Genomic DNA, 27,428 nt, shown 5'->3' with positions numbered 1-27,428 from the left:
ACTCAGGTGAGGCTGGTAGCTGACAAATGCGTTCATTGCCTTAGCACATGCGACTGTGCATCTGGTGGAAAAGCTTTTCTTTAGTTTTCAGGAATGTTTTTCAAAATCTGAAAAATCATCACCATTTACTAACAAATAAAATTGAAAAGCCTTCTCCAGGGACTTTACCTCAGAAAAAAAAGAATCACTCTAAAGCGGTTAGTGTGAAAAATAGAATGGATATTTGTTCTTACTAGTTCATTATAAATTCACACGTGGTTAAGATATTTTTTTCAACAGTAGCGCATTGGCATCTGCAATGAAACCAGACTACTTTGAATAACACGAGCAGGCTACTACGCCATTATGTTTGATGTTGCTGCTTGATAACGCTAGCTCAAAGAGATCCCAGGAGGATATGATTTTGGAGGGGAGGTGCCCCATTTTATGCTTTAGTATTCTATTCCTCTGTGTGAACATTAAATATTGCATGCAATGATCCCACAGCACCCCAATGCTAACATTGATGCCCCCCTGCATGCAATTGCATGTGATGCAAAACGACCCGGTAAGTCTTGAGATTTTTCAAAATCAGTACAGCGCTGGGATGCTGTAAAGGGCACAGCATATATCTGAGATGTTTAAATTCAGAAATGCATATCGTTGCTAGTATTACCGTTGGATCTCCTTATCCGGAAAGATCGCTGATTTAAGTTCATCTGTTATACAGAGTGAGTTTATGTGTTGAGGAAGTAGAAATGCTGACGGAAACCACAGGTATCGCCCCCGTCGCCCCCTTCACCCTCCACTGAGCACTTCCTCGTTCTGAGCAGACAGTACTGCAGCAATTCGTCTTCAGGGGCAGCTGTGACTTGATCCATCGCAGGTTCCGACCTTCATAGGCCCTTTATTGCAACAGTCCCCATGGCAGGAGATGTCACCTATGCAGACTTAAGGATACCTGGGGGACCTTCAAGCACCAATGCATGGAGGAAAGCCAATGGTAAGCACTTCCGGTTTACCAGCTTTATTCTGAGATAGATCACTTCCTCTGATGCAATGGAAATCTCCTGAACTGAAAAGATTCCGCTTCTTGGCCCCTGACAATCAGGGAACATGTTCGAGGTATCAGGGATTTGTAATGTATGTACACTTTATGCGCTTATGTTTTTATGCTTGATGCCATGGTGATATAGAAAATGAACTTGTGTAGACTATTGCTGCGTACATACGTGGGTCTGTGATAGCTGCGTTTTACACCATCGGCACGCAGTAAATTCCTCCACATTCAAAGTAATATCTCTGTCCAATCCATTTATCATACGCTGCCTCTGCCCTTGAGAAGAAATTGCATAAAGACAAGGGTAATTATTAGAAAACTACCCGCTGGGTTCTAATACTCATTTACGGTATGAAACTATTCACCAGAACTACAAACTTAATGGCAGGGCCTCAAGGCAATAGAAGCCACTGCAATCAAATCGGGTTTCTTTCCTGTTTTACCGAATAACATAACATTATGGGAGTCATGTTCAATTAAACGCAAATTACATGCAAGGGACGCCCAAGTTAGAACTTACTTGCTGTTGGGTCCGCTGCATTCAATTTCCGACTTTTCCAAGGCACAGTGCAACATTATTAAAGATTAAAACTAGGAAAAATCGCCTTTATACTTTACTTTTACGCTCCGTCCTGTAAAAAAAAGGTAAACGTCTCCTGCAAATTATGCTTTGCATGTGGTGTTTAATAATGGATTTCTGTGGAATCCCTCTGCTTTCTAGCAGGTGCTAATTAGAGGCCGATTCCATAGGAATCCATTCGTTGTATGCCTGCTCGTAAATCAGGCATAAAACGCCGTGCTCCTCCAAGACGGAAGATGAGAACACGGAGGAGACGCAAACTCTGCTTCGCGCCCCTCTTTAAGGTAATGAAAATGAGCTGGGGCGCAAAATGAAGGCGTTAGAGTATTTTGCCTTGCTTTTATGCTTTCTTTTTACACACCAGCCCCTTTTAAAATAACCCCAAAGAGTCCTAGGGGTTATTGTCTCTAGTAAATGTTAATTGCATGCAGGCAAGTACCAAAGCTTACACTTACGTACTATTAGGTCCCGTGCCTGTTTTCACAACCACTGTGACAAGATTGCTCACGTATAACTCTTGCTTTTTACTTTTCTTATGGCCGACACAATTTCTGTGACGAACAAGATCACTCCCATATCACTCTTGCCTTTTGCTTCTCTTATGACATTCACAATTGCTGTGATGAGGGAGATCACTCCCGTAACACTCTTGGATTCCCTTATGGTTTTCACAATCACTGTGATGAGGGAGATTACTCTTTTTGTTTGTTTGTTTTATTTACTTGCATAGCGCACCAAGCCCAAAGGTATCTGTGCGCTTTTCTTGAAGTACATGGTTACAAATTTATATACAATACAGTTTTATATAATACAGTGCAAAATACTGTAAGTTATACATTGGTGGATAAAAATATTAACATTTACAGGTATATACAGAATCATGGAATTTATACAAGATGTACAGGGGAGCAAGTTCATAGTGCTTAGGTAAGAGTACATCTGGCCGTAGATGGCCTGAGAGTGCATCCTACCCTGGCACTAGGCCTGGTCGAGAGGGTTACTGTGGTCAAGATGTCACGGTAGAGCAAAGTGGTTATTTAGATAGATTGCGAAAATAACCAACATTTTATTTCGAATGGATTGTGTCCTCCAACGTATTCCTCATCTTAGATGTATTCCATCCAGCTTTAGCTGCTTCGGGAATTTTTTCTTGCCAGAGGGCGCCGTGCATCGATGTCGTCGAGTCGAAGTCCCTCAAAGGCATTCGTCGAGGGTGATGTCATCGGGTATACAAGTAGAACGTGCGGCGCCCGTTGGCCTCAGTTCCGTTTTTTCACAGTACGTGTTGCTTCGGAGACTCGGCGCGCCTCGAGTAGTTCTGTGACGCAGTTATTGTGAAGAAAGAAGATATTCGAGAATGTCCTCGTTGTCGACCCCGACTACCCCGCTTTCGGGGTTCAAAAAGTGTAAATCCTGCAGTTCGAAAATGTCCATCACAGACCCACACCGAGAATGCCTGTGGTGCCTCAGTGAAGGCCAAGACATGGAGGCCTGTACGAAGTATCAGGCAATGATGGGGAAGGCCTTGCGAGAGAGGAAGGGAAAAATGCAGGTAGAGTGAAAACCCGACCAAAAAGCCTCTAGCGTCGAGTCGAGGTCCCGTGAGGAGAAATTTCCTTGACGCCAAGGGCAAAAGCATCGGTCTAGGTCCCGAAGCGGTTCACACCACTCTTCGATGAAAAAGTCCAAAAAAAGACGCCACCGGTCCCCTTCCGCCTCATCCTCGGACGAATCCCCCAAAAGAATGAAATGCCCCACAGAACATTCTTCCTCCGAAGAATGGGAAGCATTTAGAATAAAAATTATGGAGGTGTTTGAAAAGGCTAAGCCTCTGTCCGCGCTTTCTTCGGAAGTCGGCCGGGAGCGTTACCGTTCCGACACTTGCGCGCCCTCAAGCTCGGGTGATAGAAGGAGAAAAGATCGGGAACCCTCCTGGATGCTGAGCGAAAAAGATTGCTCGAGTCGACCGTTTGAGGTCACTGATGCCGTCCGGGACCCGACACACCACAAAGGGCGAGCCTTCGAAGAGCGCCTCGACGCCCTCAAAGCCAGCTCCGTCGACGACCACTATTTCGTCGGCGCTATCAACGCATTGTCAACGTCGACCCGAAGTCCTTGGCGCCAAATGTTCCAAAGGCTCCAATTCAGCCAGAAGCTGTCAAAATAACAGCAAAAGAAAAAGCTGCAAAGGCTGTAAAGCCTTCAGTCACCACTGATACACCTCTCCCAGAAAAGATTTTTAAACCTCTTCCAAGGAAAGTTTAATTCAAATCATTAACTTCAATTTTTGAAGAACAGGAGAGATCTGAGGAGGAGGATGTTCCTTTTGGCCTGGAATATGGCACCCCAAATGTTCCAGAATGCCTGAATTCTGAGGAAAGCAGAATGAGGGATCTGGTGGAAACCCTGCATAATGCAAGTACTTCACCTGAAACAGATTTTGGCAGGCAAGAACCAGGGGAACATGCCAGTCCCTCATATAGGCATCTAATGACAAAGGCGGTAGAATATTTAGGATGGGCTAGACCACCAACTCAGTTCATCCTGGATGATTTGACCGATATATTGGATCATGGTCCCACCGAAGATCCGATTTTACCCTTCCATGTACAAAATAGGGTGGCCAAAAATTGGGAGACCACGGACTCTATTCCTCCTGTAAATAAGTCCCTCACTTCAAAATACCGCCCTGTTAAAAACACCCTACTCCCGAGAGTCTGGTGGTCCAGGCAGCCGCAGTTTCAAATAAGGTGGCGTACCCTTCCGTCCCTCCGGATAGGGACCACAAGCGTGTGAATGGTTGAGCGCGCAAGGTATTTTCAGCTGGGAGTATGGCGTTAAAATTGGCCAACTACACATGTGCCTTGGCAACATTTTCGTACACTCTGTGGGAGTGCACTGCAATGGCGGCGGAGCACATACCAGAAGGGGAAGAAAGGGAAGGATTCCTAGCCATTGTTAGAGATGGAAAGGAGGCCATGCAGGAATCCCTTCAGTCTGGGTTGAACACTGCAGATTGTGTGATCAGGTCCATGGCCACTAGCACGGTAATGCGCAGATTTGCGTGGTTGCGAAAGTTGGGTTTTGCACCGGACGTGCAAAACTGTCTTTTGAACATGCCCTTTGGCGGGTCTCACCTTTTTGGCAACAAAGCTGATGAGAGCCTTGAGAAGTTGCAGATCTCAAAAGCAGCTGCCAAATCTTTAGAAGCTGCTATCAGGTAACCTCAGCCTTTTCGTGCATCAGGACAATCTTGTAGTGGACGATCCTGTCGTTATTACTCCTCATATGGAAAGGCGAGAGGAATGGTCAGTCAAAGAGGCCAGTAAAAAGACACTCGTGGTGGACGAGGAAAACGTGCAAAGCCAGCACCAGCTGCAGCCTCTTTACCATCAGCGGCCGCAGCAACCGCCCCAAAAACACTTTGAGGACTTGCAATGCAAGACACCTGTGGGAGGCAGGCTGTCACAGCATCTGCAAGAATGGCGAACCATTACTTCAGATGTTTGGGTTCTAGAAATAATAGCCCAAGGTTACTGCCTTCCTTTTCTAACGCAACCTCAAAGCAATCCACCAGGTAGACACTCTTTGAAGTTTCCAGATCCGCTTCCAGACAGCCAGAAGTCTTAACCCTGCTGGAGAAAGGTGCTATAGAACCAGTTCCTGTAGCGGAAAGGAATAAGGGATGGTACTCCCCATATTTTTTGATTCCCAAAAAGGACGGAGGACTGAGACCCATCTTGGACTAAAGAGGCTTGAACAAGGTCCTCAGGAAGGACAAGTTCAATATGGTCACTCTTTCTCAGATCCTTCAGGCCCTTGAACTTCAGAATTGGTTGGTGTCATTGGACCTCAAGGATGCTTATTTTCATGTACCAATCCATCTCAAGCACAGAAGATACCTGAGGTTCGTAGTTGGAGATTTGAATCCTGCCATTCGGGTTGACCTCCACCCGAGGGTCTTCACCAAGTTAATGGTAGTGGTGGCAGCGCACCGCAGGAGAGGGGGATTCACATCTACCACTATCTGGACGATTGGTTGATCAGGGCACGTTCTGCCGAACAAGCCCTGGATCATATGAAAGTCACCTGCCACTTCCTCCACAGACTGGGCTTCTCCCTCAATTTCAAGAAGTCACAATTGACACCTTCCCAGCAGCTCCAGTACATAGGGGCTGTATTAGATACATCCTTGGGAAAGAGCTCGCCTCCCAAGTTGAGGGCTCAAGACATTCTTCAGATGGTTTCCAAATTCCAAAATGCCCAAAATCTCCAGGCCTACGACTTCTTGAGGTTGCTCAGCCTCATGGCATCCTGCATTTCCCTAGTGCCAGAAGCACGCCTGAGGATAAGATCCCTTCAGTGGGCTCTAAAGATTCAATGGTCCCAGTTTTCAGGTTCGGCAGAATGTTCTGTGGTGGACTTGCACAGGGAACATCCTAAAAGGAGAACATTTTTGGCAACCATGGCTGGAGATTACAGTAGTGACGGATGCCTCACTTATGGGGTGGGGGGCTCATGCCAGCGATCTGACAATCAGCGGTCATTGGTCTCCATCGGAGTCCAAACTACACATCAACCTTTTACAGCTGAGAGCAATCAGACTAGCGCTGAAGGCTTTTCTGCCATCTGTCAGAGGAAACATTTCCTGATAATGATGTACAACACAGTGGCCATGCATTATCTAAACAAAAGAGAAGGTGTAGGGTCACTACTTCTGTGCAGAGAGGCAATGCGGCTCTGGTATTGGGCAATTCAAGAAGGAATCTTCTTAACGGCAGTTCATCTAGCCGGGGAGGAGAATATGACGGCGGACACTCTGAGCAGGCAGAGCACAGTGTCCCACGAGTGGGAACTGGCTCAGGAAGTCCTTCAGGAGATCTTTACCCTTTGGGGAACCCCTCAGGTAGACTTGTTTTTGACCGAAATCAACCGGAAGTTTGAAAAGTATTGCTCAAGGGAATTTCTCCCGAGAGGAGCCTTAGGGGACACGTTTGTGGTGGAGTGGAACTTCCCACTGCTATACACGTTCCCTCAGATTCCCGTCATTCTTCAAGTCATCAGGAGATTGATACGGTTCGGAAGCAGCATGATCCTAATTGGCCCGGATTGGGCCAGGAGAACGTGGTACACGGACCTTCTAGACATGTCCATCTGCCCTCCGTTACGTCTTCCTCAGAGAGAGGACTTTCTCTCAGTAATGGAGGGCCAGGTTCTCCATGCAGAGGTCAAGACTCTCAACCTTCATGCTTGGTATCTGAAAGGCTGAGATACAAGGATTGGGACCTTCCAGATGATGTCATGGAGGTGTTGCTTTTGGCAAGAAGGCGAGCAACAAAATCTCTATACCGTTGTCGTTGGAAAAAGTTTTGCAACTGGTGCAGAGAAAAGAATGTTGATCCTTTTCTATGTTCTATCCCAGAAGTGCTGTCCTTCCTCTTTTCCCTGGCACATAGAGGCCTCAATATCTAGACAATTAAAGGGTATCTTGCAGCACTTTCCATTTTCAAGCGCTCTTCTGAAGAATGCTCCTACTTTAAAATTCCTTTGATAATACAATTCTTAAAGGGACATACCAATGTGTTCCCTCCTTACACTTTCCAAGTCCCAGTTTGGGACCTTAATCTGGTTCTAAAGTTTTTAATGTGTGCGCCTTTTGAACCCTTGCACACTTGTCCATTAAGATTACTAACATTGAAAACCGCTTTCCTGGTTGCTTTAACATCTGCAAGAAGAGTGAGCGAATTGCAGGCACTATCATCTGGGCCGCCCTATACTGTGTTCCACAGGGACAGAGTGGTATTGAGGGTTAAACCCTCATCTTTATACTGTGTTCCACAGGGACAGAGTGGTATTGAGGGTTAAACCCTCATCTTTACCTAAAGTTGTGTCTGATTTCCATTTAAATCAGAAAATGATTCTGTCTGCGTTCTACCTTCCACCTCATCCCAGTAAGGAGGAGGAAAGATTGCACAGGCTGGACCCAAGAAGAGCTCTAAGCTTTTACATTTCTAGGCTTTCCAGGCTTAGAGTGGATAATCAACTTTTCATTGGCTACACTGGGAGGAAATTGGGTCAATCAGTGTCAAAACAAACCATATCACGTTGGATTGTGCTTTGCATTTTAGAATGCTACAGATTGGCGGGAAAAGACCCACCAGAAGGCTTAAGGGCCCATTCTACCAGAGGCATAGCCTCTTCGACAGCCCTTCAAAGAGGTGTTCCCATAAAATCTATTTGTGAGGCAGCAACTTGGACATCGCTGCACACTTTTTCTAAATTCTATAGTCTGGATGCTTCCCAGTCTAAAGAACTTGCTTTTGGTAAAGCAGTGCTATATTGGGCCAAATAATAGTATTAAAAATCTACTCCCTCTTCCAGAGAGTTTTCTACACTGCTTTGGGAGTCTATCTAAGATGAGGAATGCGTTGGAGGACACAATCCATTCGAAGAACAAGTTACTTACCAACTGGTAATGTTGTTTCGGCCGGGATGTTCCTCCAACATATTGCTCATCGTCCTCCCATCCTACCCCTCTGTAGATTTTCAGGGTTATTGCCACTTCAACTCTCGCAAGGTTGACACCTGGCTTCCTACACTATCTATACAACAAAGCAAGAGGGGGAAAAACAGATCTGAGGCCAACAGATGCCGCGCGTGCTACTTATATACCCGATGACGTCACCCTCGACAGAGGCCTTCGAGGGACTTCGACTCGACGACATCGACGAATGGCGCCCTCTGCCGAGAAATCTTTTCCAAAGCAGCTAAAGCTGGATGGAATACATCTAAGATGAGGAATACGTTGGAGGAACATCCAGTTGAAAGAACGTTACCAGTTGGTAAGTAACTCGTTCTTTGTGCCGAAATGAAAGGAACACAGGGTCAATTCTTAATGCTAGTAGAAGCTTATTCCAAGTTTTAGCTGCTAGCACTGGAAAACTGGAGCCTCCTGCTTTGTTTAATTTGAAAGTCGGAATGTTGAGACAGTGGGCGTATGTAGATCTGGTAGGCCTAGTGGACTCTTTGCTAGAGAATTTGTTCATCAGGTACTTAGGTGCTGAGTTGTTGAGGCACTTGTGCGTGATCATGATCGTTCTGAAGGTGATCCTGTCTTGGATTGGTAGCCTGTTAGCATTTTGTCTGATATGTGAGATGTGGTTAGACCGAGGGATGTTAAGGGCAGCCTTGAGAGCATTGTTTTGCAATACTTGTAGCTTGTGCAGATTCATTTGACTAGTGCCCAAGTATAGAGTATTGCAATAGTCCAGTTCGGACATTATGAGGGCTCTAGCAAAGGTGAGAGCGCTGTTGGTATTCAAGAAGGGTCAACAGGCATTTATCCGTTTTGATGTGTATGCCGTTGAAGAGGCAGCGGCAGAGGCATTAATCTGTCTTTGAAGGTTTAAGGCAGAATCTAAGTAGAAACCTAAGGTTTTTGCTACCTTGTCTACTTTGATGAGGTTGTCATCTATATTGAACGAAGAGTATTCTTGGCCCAGTTTGTTGAGTCTTAGCTTGGAGCTGATGAGGAGGATCTCGGTTTTATTGTCGTTGAGACAGAGGCCATGATTGGCCATCCATCCCTGTATTTTGCTATACATTTCATTGAGGAGTGGTAGTATCAGATTGGTAGTTCCCTGATCGAGTGATGAGTATTTGCATATCGTCTGCGTAATTCGTATAAGATACGCCTAAGTCATCTAGATGGTCAAACAGAAGCTTTGTGTATATATTGTATAGGGTGTGTGATACGCACGATCCTTGAGGGACTCCACCGGTTATGGGGGATAGATTGGCTGAGGCTATGGGGGAAAAGACCCTCATGGATCTGTCTGCCAGGAAGGAGTTAACCCAGGCTGCAGCTTGGCTAGAGAACGAAGCAGCTGTGGTTATATGGTTGGTAAGGATGTTGTGGTCGACTAAATTGAACGCTCCCGACAGGTCCAGTAGGAGGAGTAATGCAGGCTTACCATTGTCCCTTGCCTCATCCATTTGGATTTTCAGATCCAGGAGGGCTGTTTCTGTCCCATGTCTTGGTCTGAAGCCTGTTTGTCTGAGGTCAAGGAGGTTGTTTGATTCAAGGTAGTTTTGAATCTGAATATATGCCGCCTTGTCTAAGATTTTTAAGAGGAAAGGCACGGTGGTAATTAGTTTAAAGTTAGTTGGGATATTAGGGTCAAGGGTTGGCTTTTTAATAAGTAGCATGACCCACACGTCTTTAAGATTTTTCGGGACAGTGCAAGAGGCAAAGGAGGCATTTATGAAAGATGTGATAAAAGGAGCAAATTCTTTGGCAACTTCTTTTATGATGGCGGCTGGGCATATGTCACCTTGACACTTGGATGGTTTGAGGCTTCTGATGATAGATTCCACCTCTACTGAGGTAACGGGTGAATTTAAAGGCTGCGATTGGAGTAGTGGGTGAGGCAGATTGGGAACTCTGGTTAAGATGCGTAAATTGTGGGGTGCTTGTTTTGGCAGAGGTTGACCAGCTAGCTTTTTTTTGCTTCAATTTTGGTCTGGAGTAATGGTATTTTATTGAGTAGGGTTTTTTGGATGTTAGTACACCAAAGGGCGTCTTTCTTACAGGAGTCAGGTGGTGTGATAGGGGATTCCAATTCTTTGAGGATGGTGAAGAGCTACTTGGTATTGGATTTGGCATTGGAGATTCTATTGTTGTAACTCTCCTTTTTGGTTTCTAGGATAGCAGTTTTGTAAGAGGTGGATGCGAGCATAAATGTATTCTTGTTTTGAACTGAAGGTTTTTTTTCTAGGATGCTTCTGGGTCTCTTTTTGCTTTGCATAGTGATTTCAGCTCAGAAGTGAACCATTTATTGAGGTGTGCTAAAGGTTTAGCTTTCAATAATTTAAGAGGGGCTAATTGGTCAAGGCATCTAAGAGGTTGTAGAGATCTACCAAAGTGGCAGGATCTAAGTCTAGAGGCAGTTGTTGCTGAACAATAGGTTGAATTAAAGGGAGAATACTTTCTAAGGAGATTAGGCAGTTGTTCCTAGTTAATGTTGGCGGGGCTTGGATATCCTTTGGTGATAGTAGTTTGGATTCAAGGATTTCGAAGGAGATGACATTATGGTCAGACCAGGCACACAGTGTATTGGCTAGTATTTTGGTATTGCAATTGAAGTCTGCTATCCAGTCCAAAACTCTGCCTTTACAGTGTGTCGGGTCCGAAATCCTCAGAGAGAAACCTAGTTCTGAGAAAGTGTTTTGGATGGTTACAGCGTTGGTATCTAGGTTGTCATGTAAACATAAGTTCAAGTCACCTAGGAGTAGGAATTGTGAGCTAGGATTTGTATTTTGAGTGAGGAGGCCGGTTATGTCATCCTCAAAGGAAGATAATTGGCCAGGTGGTCTATAGATAGTGTGGATGAAGAGCGTCCGTTCTGCTGAGAGCGGAAGTTTCACAGAGAGGAGTTATCCAGATGTGAATTGTGTGCTGGCTCTTTCTCTAATGGCTAGGGTGTTTCTGGCGATGATAGCGACACCACCTCGTTTCTTAGTAGTTCTATCAGCCCTGAAGATAGTATACTCATCTGGGACTGCTAACATCAGAGCCGGGGCCAGCAGCTGGATGTAGCCAGGTTTCTGTGATTGCCAGGAAATCTAATGTATTGGATGTGATCAGATCTGAGATGTATAGTGCATGAGCAATTAATGATCTTGCATTAATAAGGGCTCCCTTGATGGTGGCACCTTCTAATTGTGGCGGAGCGGCATCAGAGTTGTGTGTTGGAATTAGGGGGGGAGGTGATGTGACTGTGGTGCTAACTCGGATAGGCCTTGGTGGCTTATGTTGAACATGGGGTCTTGGTGTGGTGCGAGAGCAGAGTCTTGTGTTTCTGAGTGAGAGTAGGTATGGTGCCTTTGGAATGTTGTGACTGTCAGGCATGATGGGACTGTGAGTCAGTGAGAGGTGACCTATCAGTTTGAAGGGCAAATGACCTGAGTTTTAGCAACCTTTACTTCTGTTATGGTTCTCACAATCACTATGACGAGGAAGATTACTCCTGTAGCAATCTTTACTTTGCCCGAACCCCTACCGGGTCTCCCGCTGCTTCCATTACCTTGAATTTGATGGGGGTACATCACCAGTTCTTCCTGGGGTTGCAGGCTGGCTCGTTCTCTGTTAAAGCTCCCAGTGTTTCTCCCTCCGAATTCTTGTTTGCGTCTGCGGAGCCCTTTTTTTGTCGCTGCCGGCACAGTTTATGGACCGCAGGGTCTACCTGTCATGCTCTGTCCCTGGAAAGTATGGCAGCGTTGGAGGCTCTGTTAGCTCAGGCCCTCACGTTCTTCCTATTGCAACAGCCTAGTCATCCATGGTTCCAGCGCTATATATTGAGGCCATGCACTCTGCTCCGAGCGTTGCAACTCTTGTTGCTAGCTGCGCTCGTAGTTTGCTGCTCCTTGTGCCCTTTTGTGCTTGACTCCTGATTTCCCTTTGATTTCCCTCTGCGTCCGGTTCGCCGGTACGCAGCTCACTTTCGCTATCCCTCTCACCTTCGGGTGGGGTGTCATGGCTCACGTCCTTCCGCATTGATCCAGCTGCTGAGCTGACTTCTCCGGGGGCGTTCTCTTCTGCGTTCCCCCCTTCGCTGCTGGTTGCACGGCTCGTGCCTCTTGCTTAGTTTACCCAGCAGAGCCGGCAACTCCTGCAGCGTTCCTCCCTGGACTTCTCCTCTTTGGGGTCATTCATCTGACTTGCACCTTCACTATTTTCACCCGGCGGAGTCAGCAGAGTCTGCTAGCCTTTTCTGTGGTTCTCCTTGTCGCGGAGGCGGCTTGCCTCGCTCCTCCGCTTCCATCAGCGCACTTTCTCCGCTGCATCCCTGGGACTCTCTCCCTCTCCATTACTATTGCTTGGTTTCTTTTCCTTTTGGCTCTCCTGTCCTTTCCTGGAGTTTCACTCACTTCCCTTCTTATTGGCGTTCCATTGCTACTGGCAAAGGCAGTTCTTCGACCTACCTCTTCAAGTGCTCTGGTTCCAGCCTGCATCATTTACTCCAGTGCCTCAAGTCCTCCAAGCGCTATCTTGCTAGACCTGCAATACCTTCCACATCAATACAGGGTTTTTTCAGCCATTGGCTTTTTCCCTGTTTGGGGCTGACTCCTCTGAGTCCCCTCTTGTCTGTAGTCTACCTACCCAGTCAAGGTGGCCTCTGGGGGATCCCACCCTTATCTCTACGAAAAGAAGAGGGGGAAGAAGGATAAGAAGGACAAGGAGACTAAGAAAGGCCAGAGAAAGAAGAAGACAGAGGCCCAAGATAGCTCCACATAAGAATCAGGTGAACAGGGTCAGAAGGAGGATTCACCAAAGCTTGAAACCACCTCCCAGAGGTCACACCACCGTCAGACTTCTTCCAGCTTCCAAGTAAGGGGTTTCTCAGTTGAGCCGCAGAGTACTCCTCCGACCTTTCTACGTTGTCCCCTCGACAGAGGACCAGCTTCTTTCCACAACCTTCTCGTTCCTAGGTTTAAGCTTCCCAGGCTGTGCATGCTTAATGCCGACATATCCCTTTAGCAAGTCCTTCCTCTGTTTTTATCCTCTGTTGCCGGGTCCTATCCAGCCGAGGGTCAGAGTCCATCCTTAGTTTCCAAGAGGTATTCTGTATGCCTCCTTGGGGCCAACTCTTACCAGTACTGGTGATTTTCACTGAAGGAGTAGTTCTTATTGCTCCTTCACTCTTCGTCTCAGTACTGTTGGGTTCCAACCTATTGCCATTCTTCATGTCTCTTTTGTTATTTTTTTTTTTATTGATATAGCTGACATTTATCAACTTTTCAATATCGAATTACAAAATTAAATGAAGTCCAATATAATACAATACAAAATGATACACAATGATACAATGCTAAAAGACAATAGCAATAGGCCATAAAAGGTAAAGGAGATAATAAAGAGGAAAAGGAAAAGAAGAGAAAATAAATATAAAACGTAATACATAGGTGTTAGGCAGAATCCTGTTCAGTGCCCTTAGGGACCACTACACACAATTAAGACTATAGGTGGCAATACAAGTTTTACCTTTGGTACAAGCCTGTACTACTATGTCAGAGTGGTAGCAGTGGCGGAGCAGCCAGGCTTATCTCAAGAGTATATGAGCAGTAGCAGAGATTACACAAAGGGACCACAATTACTGTGACTCAAGCAAACATTGACTCAAGGTTTCAGGTAGAAAAATATAAGTACATTTATTTTTAAACCATTTGTTGTAAACACGACACTTCTATTAGATGAAAAACCACACAAAAAATATACTACAACTAACCAATTCACTTTGTACAGTAAGTCTCAAGGTAAGTACCCTGTGTTTGAATGGACTGGTGTTACGAACAAAACATGTTACCGCGAATACGATTGCGATCACTTTTTGACAGTTCGCTCTAATAATTAAATGCGTATCCGTGACAAGCAATGCTACCGGGGCAAAAACACACTTAGCACCTGAGATACCCAGAGGGAGTTGGAGGCATAAATCGCAGGCAATATTTTGGTTAGGCAGAGAGAATCAAGAAACACTCAGAGACAGGAGTTCAATAGTCAAAGGGCCGGAGCCAGGGTCAAGTGACACCGGGGACCTGTTGCCGAAGGTCACACAGTCAGGCAGTTCACGATTCAACGTAGCTAAGAGTACTTCGATATTGTCAATGTTCGGAAGCAAAAGTTATAAGAAGGAGGGAAGACAAGGGCAAGCCTTGAAGATGAAGAAAAGGGGTTCACCCTGTTTCCTCAAGCAGAACACAGTTCCTTATTCCAATGGTGCAGCTGGTGCCCTGGCAGTTGTTCCTGTTGGTTTCCCGCAGACCCACGGTTCCTGGAGCTTCGAGGTGAAGGAGGACGTCTGAAGGGGGTCTGCATCACACAGGGATGAAACCGGCAGCAGCAACAATGAATAAAAGGCGCACTCCTTAAAAACAGGAGAGGCTCTTCAGCAGTGTGCAGCGATTTCGATCACGAAGGCAACCTCTGGCTGAAGATGAGCTTGTTATCCCAACCAGGCGCAAGGGAAGAAGATTCCGGACTAGATCTTCTCTAGTCGTCGAAGGGTAGATAGCTCAGGACTGCAGCAGGGCTTCACCGGGACGGGGTAGTTGCAGCAGTCATCGTTCTCTCCGCTTCTCTTTGGTTCCTTGTAGTTCCAGTGGCGACTCTGACTTCTAGCATAAGAGACCTGCCTTTTATGCGCAAAACCCCCATTCACACAGCCTGGCTGTCAATCACCTAGCAGGGGGGTTGTCCAGCCTGGACAACCACCTCAGCCAATCATGGCAAAGTGCGACTTGGGTTTCCTAGGATACCCTGTGCAGGGGGTGACTACACCCCTCCCTCACATTCAGCCCACCTAGACACCCAGGCGCCAAGAGGAGGGCTTCTGGGCAGAAGCCCTCCAAAAGACGGTGAACAAAGAAGGCGAACCTAGTTTGCCACGCAAAGTAAAACACAAGAAGGACTTTAACAAAAACAAATGGCGAATATACCCAACCGGAGCCAAAAGAAAGACAATTTGGTGAAGCGGGTTTATGTTCGAGGCTAATATAATAGCCTAAAACAATACCACGTTTATCTAATATAATCGCGGTAGAAAAGTTAGGGGTAGATACCACTGCCACCAGCCAAGTCTAAATGTTAAAAGAGCGAAACAATGCTCTAGGAGGTACAGATAAAAAGGGGTACAAAGTAACCCTTTCCAGTACTCCATGGAAGATGGGGTGTACTGGATCTGTGGTATATTGACTAGGTAAAGTTAATGGCAACTTTACCCTTTTCTGGGGGACTGTAGTTAGCCTCAGAAATGGAGTCAGTGGGAAGTCTCAAAGACAGCCCTCTGCCACTGCACTGAAGATGCTGTGTGACACACAAAGGAAGGGGGCTACTGAAGTGGTGTACTCCAGAGTCCACAATCACAAAAACAGAGAAATACACATGGCAAAACACAGGTAAGAGTGGGGGAAAAGCTCACACTCTTACCAAGTGTAAGAAAAATAAACTCCAGAAGTCCAGCAAAGCTGCTGGGGGACTCAATAGGTGAGGGGAATTAGCCATCAATGAGAATTCTCCCTAACAATAGGACAACACTTCAACTTACCAACAGGAATAATTTCTACATTGGTCAGACTTTTGTCTAGTCCATCATTGATTATTTCTGATTATCTGATTAGTGAAGTGTATGTTCTTAAAACTATTTCATTGCCTCATAGCATTGTAATCATGCAACAAGGTTGTGTTCATCTAGTTTTAACTCGTGTAAAAATGCAATGGCTCGTATAGATACAGGCGTAGAGATACCAGAGTAGATTGTTCTCCATAATGTGTCGGATCTAGAGACACCAAATGGTTCCATTATTGGTTTGAAATATTTCACTCGGTGGGTAAGAAGTGCATCACAGTCAGTCAACAGATGCTTTAGAGTCTCTACTTCCTCTTGTTGTTTGCAAAATCGACAATTCTTTTGCTCTTGATTAATAAGTCTTCCCGAGCCCTCACTTGTCTTGTTGGCCAAAGATTAAATCGAAGTCTGAGCAAGTCATTCCGGTATTGCATAGACGGAGACCTGAGCAAGTATCGTTCTGGATAAGTGTGGTTTTTTATTGTGATCATATCTGGGTCAAAGTCACAGTAATGTGAGCATGTTGCTCTTGTGTTTTCCCAATCCATGGCAAATATTCTAGTTTTTATCTGCGTTGGGTTTTGCAAAAGTGTTACTAAAGTTGCTTCTATCGACTCCAGAATATGGATGACTCGATTCTGCCATTTAGATATAAATTTATCTTTGGATGCAAAAATGTAAGCAGCCAAAGTTGCCAACACTGTCTTGGAATTCCAAGCTAATAAGCATTTTCTAAACATTGCTACAACTAAACATGCATACCTCATATTACGGGAAATTAACCCCAGCTCGTAACGAATGAGGGATAACGGGGTAGATGCTGGAAGATGGAGAACTCCCCGCCAATATTTCCCCTCAAGATGGCCCCAGAAGCTCTCATTCAAAATAGGTCTTGTTTCTGAGGAGTACAACAAGACAGCTGATACTTTTTGATAGTAAAACGTTAAAGTCGGCACCAGGGTACATTTCCCATATTTTCTTTGAATAATCCCAGTTTGATGGATAAATGTTATTACTTTGTCCTGTTGCCTTTGTTTGAATGCTAGGTTTTGTTTTTGTGTTAAAATTTGGGCTCCCAAATATGTATAGGGATGTCCACTTGTAAGTTCTGGCCTATGAGATTCCATGTGTGAGATTTTTTTAATATCTTTTGGGTGACATTAAACATCATGATCTTTGTTTTATCAAGGTTTATACTTAAGTAGTTGGCATTAGTATAGGCTACCACCGCGTCAAACGCCTCCTGTAGGCCCAAAGGAGTTTTTGACATAATGACTAAATCGTCAGCCTACATTAGGAATGGAATGCCCTTATTTAATAATTTTGGTGGGTCTGTACAGATGTTTTTAAACTCTTCTCCCACATCTGAAATAAAAAAATTAAATAATGCTGACACAAGCGTACAACCCTGTCTCAATCCCCTAAATGTCATAACAGATTGAGTCAATTTTCCTTTGTTTGTTAATCTTATCTGTACACTATTGTCTGTATGTAAGTCATTAATAAGATGTACAATATATTTCGGGCAACCTTGTTGTATTAGTTTTTGTATTAGTAACTCCCGTGATACAGAGTCAAACGCCGCTCACAGATCTATATAGGTCATATATAACGGCTGTTTGATGGCCTTATGATGTTCAATTACTGCTGTTAGTGTCAGGAGGTTGACACATGTTCCCATCCTGGAGACAAACCCAGTTTGGAGCGGGTCTCTTGCTCCTGATTGTAAAGTCCATTGTGTAAAATCCCTGAGAATAAATCTCTAGAACAGTTTTCCTGATACATCAACCAATGAAATGGGTCTATAGTTACTGGGCATTTTTCTATCTCCCTTTTTAAATATCGGGATAATTATCTCCAACGTACAAGTTGCTAGTATTGTGTTGGTGGTTATAACCTGCTTGAAAATAAGAGTGAGGGTCCTAGCCCATTGGACTGGATTTTGTCTAAACACAAAATTACTCATGCCATCGGGACCCGTGCTCGTGAATTGGAGAGTTTGTTTATAAAACATAACACATCCTCGTCTTCAATTTTGAGCCCTTCATAATTTGAACATTCTCTAGGCAATGGACTGAACTGGGATTCTTCCTTCTGGTACATTTTACTAAAGTATGTAACCCATTCCTTTTCATTAACCCCATTAAGTTGTACTGTTTTTTGAGTGGCATGGCTGCTAATGTTAATCAATGCCCATTCTGTCCCGTATTTTTATTGAGACTACTTCTCAACATGGACTCTCCATCTTTTTGAAGCATATGCATACGATGAGTTCTTAGCCAGTTTTTATATTGGCAGTTTAGTGATTTTAGTCTCTCACTTTTGTTCAGACAATTTGCCTGCAGAATCACTCTTCTGTTTTTCCTTAATAATGTTTTTTTTTTCTTGTACCAACGCGTCATATTCATGACAAGGTTTAGAGAAGTCTAAATTACGCTGCCTGTATGCCACACGATAAAGATGGAGAAAAGATGTATAGTCAGTTAATGGCTCTTGACCGTCATGCATGCTGGATTCTATATATTTATGGAAGTCAGACAGAGTGTGGATATTCCACTTGAGTCTCGTTCGGCTTTGTTTGCTGTAAGTGAATATGGGAACATTTGCCTCTTTACTTGAACTACCAAATCTGCCAGATGCCATTTCAGATTCAAGATATTATGATCACTGTATGGCTGTGGAGAAATATGTAAGCTCACGGCTCTGTTAAATGTGTCAGGATCAAGGAAGACATAGTCAATTATTGAAGTAGATGCCCCTCTTCCCCAGGTTGCATTGGGAGTAGTATCTCCCGATAGGGAACCATTACACATTACCAATTTCCGATCTTTAACCAAACGCATCCACCTAAAACAGGTTAAGTCGAATATCTTATTATAAGCTGGTAAGAGTTGCAAGTTTATATCCCCCGCCATGATCACTGTCGTAATCTCTGGGGATTCCATAATGGCATTTAATAGCAACTCTAAATCTAGGAAAAAAGCATCATCTGAGATTCCTTTTGGGTTTCTATACAGATTTAGTATAGCCATTGTTCTCCCTGGAAACTCCAACTTAACCAGCTGTAAAAAAGGATTTGGAGATAACCAAGGAGAAAGATACCACCTCTTATGATTTTTAATTGCCACCATTAGGCCAGATGTTGGTCTACCCCGATTGGGTAATTTTGCTGGATTCAGCAGAATGGTATGATTTTCCCATATTGGACTTTTTAATAGCCATGTTTCTTGGAAAATTATGATGTTGTGAGAGCCTAAAACTTTTGCACTGAAACCCAACAGATGAGAATGGCCACAGGTATTCCAACTAATCAAAGAGATGGGATCTTTCTCATGCTCCAAAACTGGTTATGACCTAGGGACCCACTCTCTTTCTTGGTTCTGTGTATGAGAATTAGTCGGTCTAACTGAATTTTTACTTGTTTTGGCATTGTATTCCAATCCCTCATTATCAAAATATCTGTCCTTGGTTTACATCATAATGTTTCCTTCTGAGTCCATACACATAGGATCTCTGGCCAGTACGAATCCCAAAGCAAATATCTCCATTCTGGCTTGCCATAAAGCATTTCTTGTTAGATTGGATTGGATCCAAAGCCTTACTATGGAGTGATCAATTTCTTTGAAAAATTTAACCTGCTCAATGTCGGTGATGGATATATCTTGTAGGGTGTCCACTTCTTCACAAATCGCCAATATACTTGAACGACCTAATACATACTCTGGGAACGGTGCTGGGCGACATTTTAAGATTAATCTGTGGTACATATTCCATTTTTATTTCAAGTTGTTACCGATGGTATTGCCTTGTACAGGCCCTTTGGATTTACTCTTGAATGTTTTGTCTTTGTCTTGTAGTATGGGAGAGATATTAGATCTATTTTGTAGGCCTTGTACTGGGCCATAGTCCACCTTTGGATTGTCTTTATTTGGTGAAATTAACTTGGTCATTTTGAGTTTAAAATAGTTTTCAATTGCTCTAGCAATTTGATCTTCAGTTCCACCAGATTTTGGCTGTTGAGATGTTGTATACAAAGCACTCTCTTTATATTTAGTTTGTTGTTGATTACTAACACCTCTTAACATTTCTATATGGTCAAGGTTCTCATGTTTTATTTGACTGTTGATAATGTCTTGTCTAGGATACATGTTCTTTTCATGTTCTTTAGATGTATGCGGCTGATTTTGCTGCAATCGTTGCACTTCATGATGATACAGTGCTACCTGAGCCTTGTTATTGTTTTCAGCTTGCATTTTTCGTGTTACACTTTCTTTGTTGTTAGATTGCATTTGTGTAACTATCGCCGACTCTACAGCAGTGTTTCGATTATGGAGATGGCTGTGGGCTGGCATTTTAGCAAGTTTTTTCAATTCGAGATACTTCTTTATCGAATTCTCAATTTGGGCTCTCACATCTGCCAAAATCAAAAATTCTTCTTCGTTTTTTTCTGCACTCGCTTCTCCATATTGTTGCCACTGAAAATAACTGACTGGTCGTCTGATTTTTCAGATAACTTATTTGTTACATCACTACTAGATTTCACCATTTGTGGCCCCTCTGTCTTTGAGCTGGTTTTGTGTGCAGCATCTTCCTGCCGTATCTCCATTTGGTCAACGGTGGGGCATGTTAGTCTGGGAGCTACCAGACCCGTATTGTTGCTTGGTGCTTTTTTTTTTTTAAACGTTCTTTATTGACATTTCATATAAACAACAACTCCAAACCAACGCCCAACCCATCCCACCACACCCAACCCCAGCATGGCACATGGATAATCACCCCACCTTGAGTCGGACCAAGGCACACGGCCAACAAACCACGGAATGTAACAAAGAGAAGCATTCGCCATACATTGCTTGGGGCTTTTGTTACATCAATTGTTGCAATCAGTTCATTTAATGGTGGATAATCGTCAACAATAGGTTGATTAATCTGAGATAGTGTTGTAGAATTTTTTTTGCCCCGTTTTATTTGTTTTCTTTTTTATTGGACTTGGTTTATTGACCCCTTTTACTTTCGGCATCAGTCGTTTTATTAAGTGTTTAATGTTAGCCCTTGATCGTACAGGAAGGGGATCTTGATTTTTAGATTTTTTCTTGCTTATATCGGTAGAATTAATGTCTTTGCTCTTAGCATTTGCATGTTGAAATAAGTGATACATTATTGGTTTATCAACAGATGGACCCGCCGCCTTCTTTGTCACGGTCTGCGCCTTATCCACCTTACCCAATGTGCTCATATCTGCATTTGCACCCATATCATGTTGTGATATGTGAATAACGTCCAAAATCTCAGGTTGATCTCTTGACACCCTGTTATCAATGTTTTGTGCAGATTTATCAACACCATTAGCGAGAGGAATGTCCTCAATCACATGACTTATTTCTGGTAGATTCACATAGTCTCTCTCCATCGTACGACTTTTAACTAATGCCATTCCATTACAACAGTTAATCTGGTCAGGTTGTTTTGCCTGTAAAGTTATATTATGATCAAGTGTCTCGAACAGTTTCGTTAAGGGGGACCACAGTCATATGCATAGAGTTCAATCTAATTTCTAATAATTGACATTGTGACTGGGTCTTCTCTGCTAAGTCCAAGTTCGGGGTCGGTATATCACTTTGTCTGCGTGACAATTGCCTTCCGTTACTAGTCCTGCCAATGACATGTGTACAGCGTGGGCAGAATTGTCATAAAGTCTTGTTGATTGATACAAATGGTTGTCCCTCGATAAAATCATGGAGGAAGATGCTATGAACAATATTTTTTCTATATTTATACTTGATCCCTCAATTCGATGTTCTAGGTCAATGGTTACAGGGGAAGATGGAATATCGTATACCTCTATTTTATCAAAAGAAGGGACATCTACATACTTATTAACACAACATCTTACCCTCAGAAATCTGAAAACTGACCCACTCGGCAAATGTGGGCTGTGTGAAATCTAATCAATGACGTGTACCAATAATTTAAAATATCACATTTTAATTCATTTGCTAAATAGCACAAGTATCAAAAAGCATTTTACACCACATAAAAAATATACAATGTTTAAAAGTGGTAATTCCACCACACAGAGTCAAGTTATACAAATACTTGAAAACACTACACAGTAGCAACTCAATTCCTCTTGCTTCCTACTGTATACAAAAAATTAGCCCACGTATACCTCACCAGCAGGTTGTTCTAATGCCGATTCATGCTTCAGATCTTCAACTGGTAAGGTTTGTTCTTTTTCTAGAGGTTTAGTGAGTCCGCAATTTTTGGGCTTGATTGCATCTCTAGTAAGGTTAGAGCTTTAGTTTGGGCTTCTAAGTTTATAGCACTGCTCGATTTGGACTGACCATCAGCTGACAGTAGCTGAGTGTCCGTTATCGAGTTGTTAGTTGCAACAGTTGCAACAGTTGAAGCAACCGTCTCATTCGCAGTGCTTTTAGTTGTTAGGACATTACTAGAAGACTTTGCTTTGCAGAATTCATGTATGTCTCCTTCACAAGGCTTTTTACCCCAATAATCAAGAGATTGATTCTGTATCTTTCTTTTCAGGGTGGAGACCAACGGAGGTCTAATAGGCGTTGATTTTAATCTTAATGATGTGCTGGAGGTTTTCAGATTCTTTGCCATCTTTGATCTTAAATAATATCCTCCGTGTAGCATGAATTTCACCTTACGTGTTGTGGGTTTCTCCAATAAACTGCTCAAAGGGCTCGGCCCCACAGTCGCAGCTACCTCACATGGGTTATGTTTGATTTAGTTCTTCAGGCTGCTCAAAGGGCTTAACCCCGCAGTCGCAGCTACCTGACGTAGGTTATGTTTAATTTAGTTCTTCAGGCTGCTCAAAGGGCTTAGCCCCGCAGTCGCAGTCTCAGCAGACACGAAGGTACAGTCCCTCGCAGTCAGTACAAATAGATAAATGTATGGAGATTCATAGTGTCGTGACAGCGTGGGACCTCTTCAGAAAAAGATAGAAAGTTGCCAGCTTAGCTAATGACCGTTTTTTGAACTGAAGCGGCTTCTCGCTTTCCGCCGTGCGCCGAAGGCACTCACAGATTGATTTCTTGGTAAAGCGTTTCCAGACGCCACTATGTTTCCCGCCGTGCGCCCTTCTTAAGTCACACTTAGACTTGCTGGTTCTTAAAGACCCCTTAATTATAATGTTTGAACAGAGGGAAACAAAGCCAGAAGAACCTTTCCCAGCCTTAACACAGTTTCAAAGTACTTTTGATAATAATTTTCTATCACAGGAAAGGAGTTAAGTCCACAGAGTTACAAACAGGAGACCGGAGCCACAGCTGCTCAACAGTGCAGACACGAAGCACCGCCCTTGACTCCGCACTCGGGCTTCACGCTGCAAGGGTGCAGTGCGCTGTGTTTTATTTCCGGGTCCAAGCAGCCGTGGCTAGGAACTCCATGAGCCATAAAGGTAAAGGCACTAGCTTTGCAGCCTTCTGCCCCCGCAGTAGTCATTGTTCAACACCGACAGAGAAAGTGTTGAGTATGTTGAATAAGTTGAAATGCAATCTCACAATCCACAAGTCCACGGAGAAACAAACAGGAGACCAGAGCCACAGTGGCTCAACAGCGCACACACGGAGCACCGCCCTTGACTCCGCACTTGGGCTTCACCTTCTCTTTTCCTCTTCCTCTTCTCAGTGGTTTCAGAACTTGGTTGAGTAAAAGAAGAGCTCTTACAATAGGAACAGTAGTTTCTTCAGATTGGACTTCTTGGTACAATGAGATTCTCAAGGTCTCATACGAAAGAGGATTAGGGAGTTCCTTCACGGAACGGCAGTCCCTATCCCCCAGAGGGGAGTCTCTCCCTGTGAGGTCCCGCTTACTGGCACTCCTGGGGGGAATGTTTGGTAGCAGGCTCACCTGCCTAGCCTCATAGGAAACGGCTCCCTGCTGGGGAGAATTGACGAGATCCCATGAATTGTCACAAGAGACAGAGTGGAAAATGGAAAAAGCAAAAGCAAATTTGCCTCGCTTTTACTCTTTCCTTGTACACTCTGCTTGTGGACCTGTAAAATTGCATACAGGGCACCTCCGAGCATGTAAGTGCTAACGATTGCAGTCCCCTGCAGGTAATGTAAATTCATTGTAAAATAGCCCCATGAATAAGGTCATGTCAACTCTATGATATGATATTTTATTTATATTGCGCTCATACACAGGTGTTTCAGAGTGTGACAAGGCAAGGGAGGGGAACAGGGGAGAACGAAACAACAATCTTACTAGGCCCAGTGACATTGAGAACGTGCAAGTGCATGGGAGAGGGGGAGGGGAAAAGTGCATGGAGGGGAGGGAGAAAGTGGAAAGTGCAGAGCAAAGGAGAAACAAGATAAATAATCATAACAAACATAAATAAATAATAAAATCAGCACAAAGTGGTAGTGCAGCCAAGTGGCAAGTACTAGGTTTGAGGCAGCAGATCAGGTGGGTCTGATAAGCGCAGGAGGGGAGAAAAAAGGGGGGGCTGTATTGGTACAGATACAAAGCCCAGAGGCAGTGCGGTAGGGTGGCAGGATGATCAGGAACCTGGGACCACAGACAGAGGGTGTCCCAGTGCAAGGTGCCAAGAGAGCAGGTCAGCAGGGGGGAGGGGGGTGAAGGCAGAAGCAAAGAGGAAGGTCTTGAGGTGCTTCCGGAACCTGAGATGGTTTTCCTCAAGTTTTAGAGTGGCAGGGAGGCTGTTCCAGAGGGAGGCCCAAGTCGAAGACAGAGATCTACCCCCAGCTCGTTTCTTTGGAAAACGACTGACCTTGAGGGAGTTAGAGGAGGAGGAGCGAAGAGCTTGAGAGGGGAGTTAGTTACAGAGGGATAGCTGAAGATATTTTGGACCCAGGCCTATAGAAAGCTATACTACTGGCATCACCAGGTAAAAAACTTCATATCAAATACAATTCTTTGTTTTCCAATTCAACGTACATTTTTGCCCAGAAATGTGTTACTTTTAGTATAAGGGAGATTTGAAAACCATTTAAGATCCTCAGCCAAAAATGGTACTGTTTTGAAACAGTAGCCTATCTAGTTTGTAATTGATTGACATTTAACAACATAAAACCCTTCTGCTATCTCGGTCTGGAAAGCGAACTAGTATGCATGTACAAAAAAGTCCTGTAGTGCTTTTAACTACTCTGTTAAGAGGTTTTCCTTGATAGACGCTCCCGGTGTTTTTGTCTGTCATGCAACCTAGTGTTCTTTTTACATGTGTTCGAAATGTCCTAAGATTAAGTATTCCACTCATCCCTTATTCCAATTTCAAAAAGCCAGTTTGCAATTGTCTGTATGTAGGAATTAAATTATTTACAATTCTTTTTTATCAAAAGATTCTGAAATGTCTCACGGCAGGTTTTTGTATTCGGATTCTTTGTAGTGATACATAGACATAATTCCCTTACCATAGGAAGGTATAGAGGGTTACAAGGATCAGTTCATTCCTTACTACTTGGACGAGGATACCAGGAGGCTGATCAAGACCGGTGAGTCCAAATGTTTCCCTCTTCCGAAGTTGGACAGCCTGTTTCCATACTTTAAAAGCACTCCATGTCGTATAAAAGAATGAGGCAAAGTTTGACTTTTGTTAAGTGTAGATGGGGAAACAACTCAATGCTGTTTATCAAATTGTTTTAATGCTGCCATAACGTTGAAAGCATTAGACATCTTGTGCTCTAGTAGCAGGGACCTTTTCGTAGAGGATGTTAACCAGACACTCGGGTAACAAATGTGAGCCACAACTTCCAACTTTTAGTCTTCTAAGTTGCATGCATATCCTATTATTGTTGTGTGCTGGATGACTTAAACGCCATAACTTTAATTATCTATAAGTTCACCGCTAAATAGTGCCTGAAAGGGATCAAAGGTACTGCATTCAGTGTCCTTTGGAGCCCAATGTTTGTAATGTCAAACAAGACTTCGTCATCTGCATTTGCTGAGCAATGTATATGTACATCACCTAGCTTAGAAGGAACATTTTGAACATCAAGCAGAATATCTAATATATTGGCTACGTAAATATTGAAAAGAAGGGGTGAAAGAAGGTACCCCTGCTTTAGGCCGCTATTTTGTTCTGTGGTTGCTGTTTTATGGTTTCTGTAACTGAGCCTCGCCCTTTAAGGCAGATTTGAATTTTGTATTTGTGTGGAGCAAAATAATAAGGTTTAATAGACCATTAGCAATCCACCATCTCCTTAGACTATTGTAGAACAGATTTATGTCTACCATGTCGAAAGCAGTTGAGTAATCTAACTATGCTGCAAATAGCAGGGGATTACCTGATGTAGTTGCCTTCTGAATTAATACTCTTAAACATAAGCTGCTATGACTTGTTGACAGACCCTTTCTAACTCTGGTCAAAAAATAAGGTAGGAAGCCGGATGATGCTGCCAAATCACCAAAAACATAGCAGCGAAGATTTTACTGGTAACATCTAATAACGCACTCAATCAATAGTTGCAAGAATACTCCCTGACAGATGTTTTATAAATTGGACTTTGATAGTGTCATTCATGCTGCGGGTAAGGTTTGAGTTGTTATGATATTGTTAAATAGACGTACCCTGATAAAATACCAGAAATCTGCATCTTTTTTTATTACGCTAATTGGAAGGGCATCAGGGCCAGGAAGTAGTATATAGGATACCTTTTGTCAAAGTTACAGGTGCTCCCTGGGGGGACACAATACCCCACCCTTTTTGATCAAACATTAGTTTATGTAAAAAGTCTGTTTCTTTTTTCTCTCTTTGTTATATTAATGTTTATTTAATTTTTTTTTTATATTCATGTTTTTATCAAGGTCATTTCATTGCTCTAAGAGATAGGATATTCTGTCGATCCCACGCCCGCAGGGAAGGGGCATGTGGGTGAAAGATAGGTGGACTGTAGCTAATGATATGAAGAGCTGCAACGCCAATGGGCATGACCAGGCATTTTCCTAACAGTCTGAACAGCTGCCGCATAGACTTGCATGTCTGGGCCTGTCCAGAAACCATTCAGAGCCGGGGACACGCGCGGGGTTCGTAATGGGTGGTGTTGGGGGTCGAACATGTTTCAAAACTTATTTTGTTTATTCATACCAATGATTTGATTAAATAAAATCATTATTTTTTTAAATGAACATATGAATATTTATTTAAAATACATGGCCTTTCATTTATAGTATACAACATATAATGAAAAGATAGTACAGTTTAAATCTGATGTGGCCATCAACGTTCACCAGTCTTTATTACACAGAGAGACACTTTTACATGGGTATATATGTATGTTTAGTAAAATCAAACAGCCTTTTATATACAAGGTGTGACACATGTTGAAAAGATATTTTTGTTGAACACCATCTTCTAAATTGTAAGCCAGTGTTCATCCATCTATATTAAACACCATGCGTTACATTTATACAAAACATGATATAAAATTTTAATATGTGAGAGTTATAGGTGGTGGTCATTTTGTTTAGTTCAACATGTTAACCATCTCTACAGAAAAACATATATTTTAAGGTACATAGGCGAATCAGGATATATGGTGAAAATAAATGTTGTTTTGAATTTTTATTCATAGTCTGACATCTTTTACATATTAAGCCAATGTTAAGCAGTCTTGATTACGCACCGTTGGTTACATTTAAACAATTCACAATATTACATTTTTCTTTTTAATATGTGAGAGTTCTAAGTGATGAT

General features: G+C 43.3%; 1 protein-coding gene across 1 annotated transcript in view; it reads left to right on the top strand.

The window, feature by feature from the left end:
• The first annotated feature begins 821 nt into the window (after positions 1 to 821).
• LOC138579819 (killer cell lectin-like receptor subfamily B member 1C) overlaps positions 822 to 27,428 on the top strand; it is a 283,572-nt gene continuing 256,965 nt past the window's right edge. The window contains exon 1 of the mRNA XM_069650048.1: positions 822 to 982. Within this exon, the coding sequence (XP_069506149.1) occupies positions 904 to 982 (79 nt within the window). The 5' untranslated portion in view covers positions 822 to 903. The remainder of the gene's footprint in view (positions 983 to 27,428) is intronic.

The sequence above is a fragment of the Ambystoma mexicanum genome, chromosome 3p (assembly GCF_040938575.1).
Source record: "Ambystoma mexicanum isolate Mex_15411 chromosome 3p, UKY_AmexF1_1, whole genome shotgun sequence".
NCBI classification, from domain to species: Eukaryota; Metazoa; Chordata; class Amphibia; order Caudata; family Ambystomatidae; genus Ambystoma; species Ambystoma mexicanum.
Note: the sequence above shows the minus strand (reverse complement) of the source record. Positions and strands in the feature narration are given on the sequence as shown.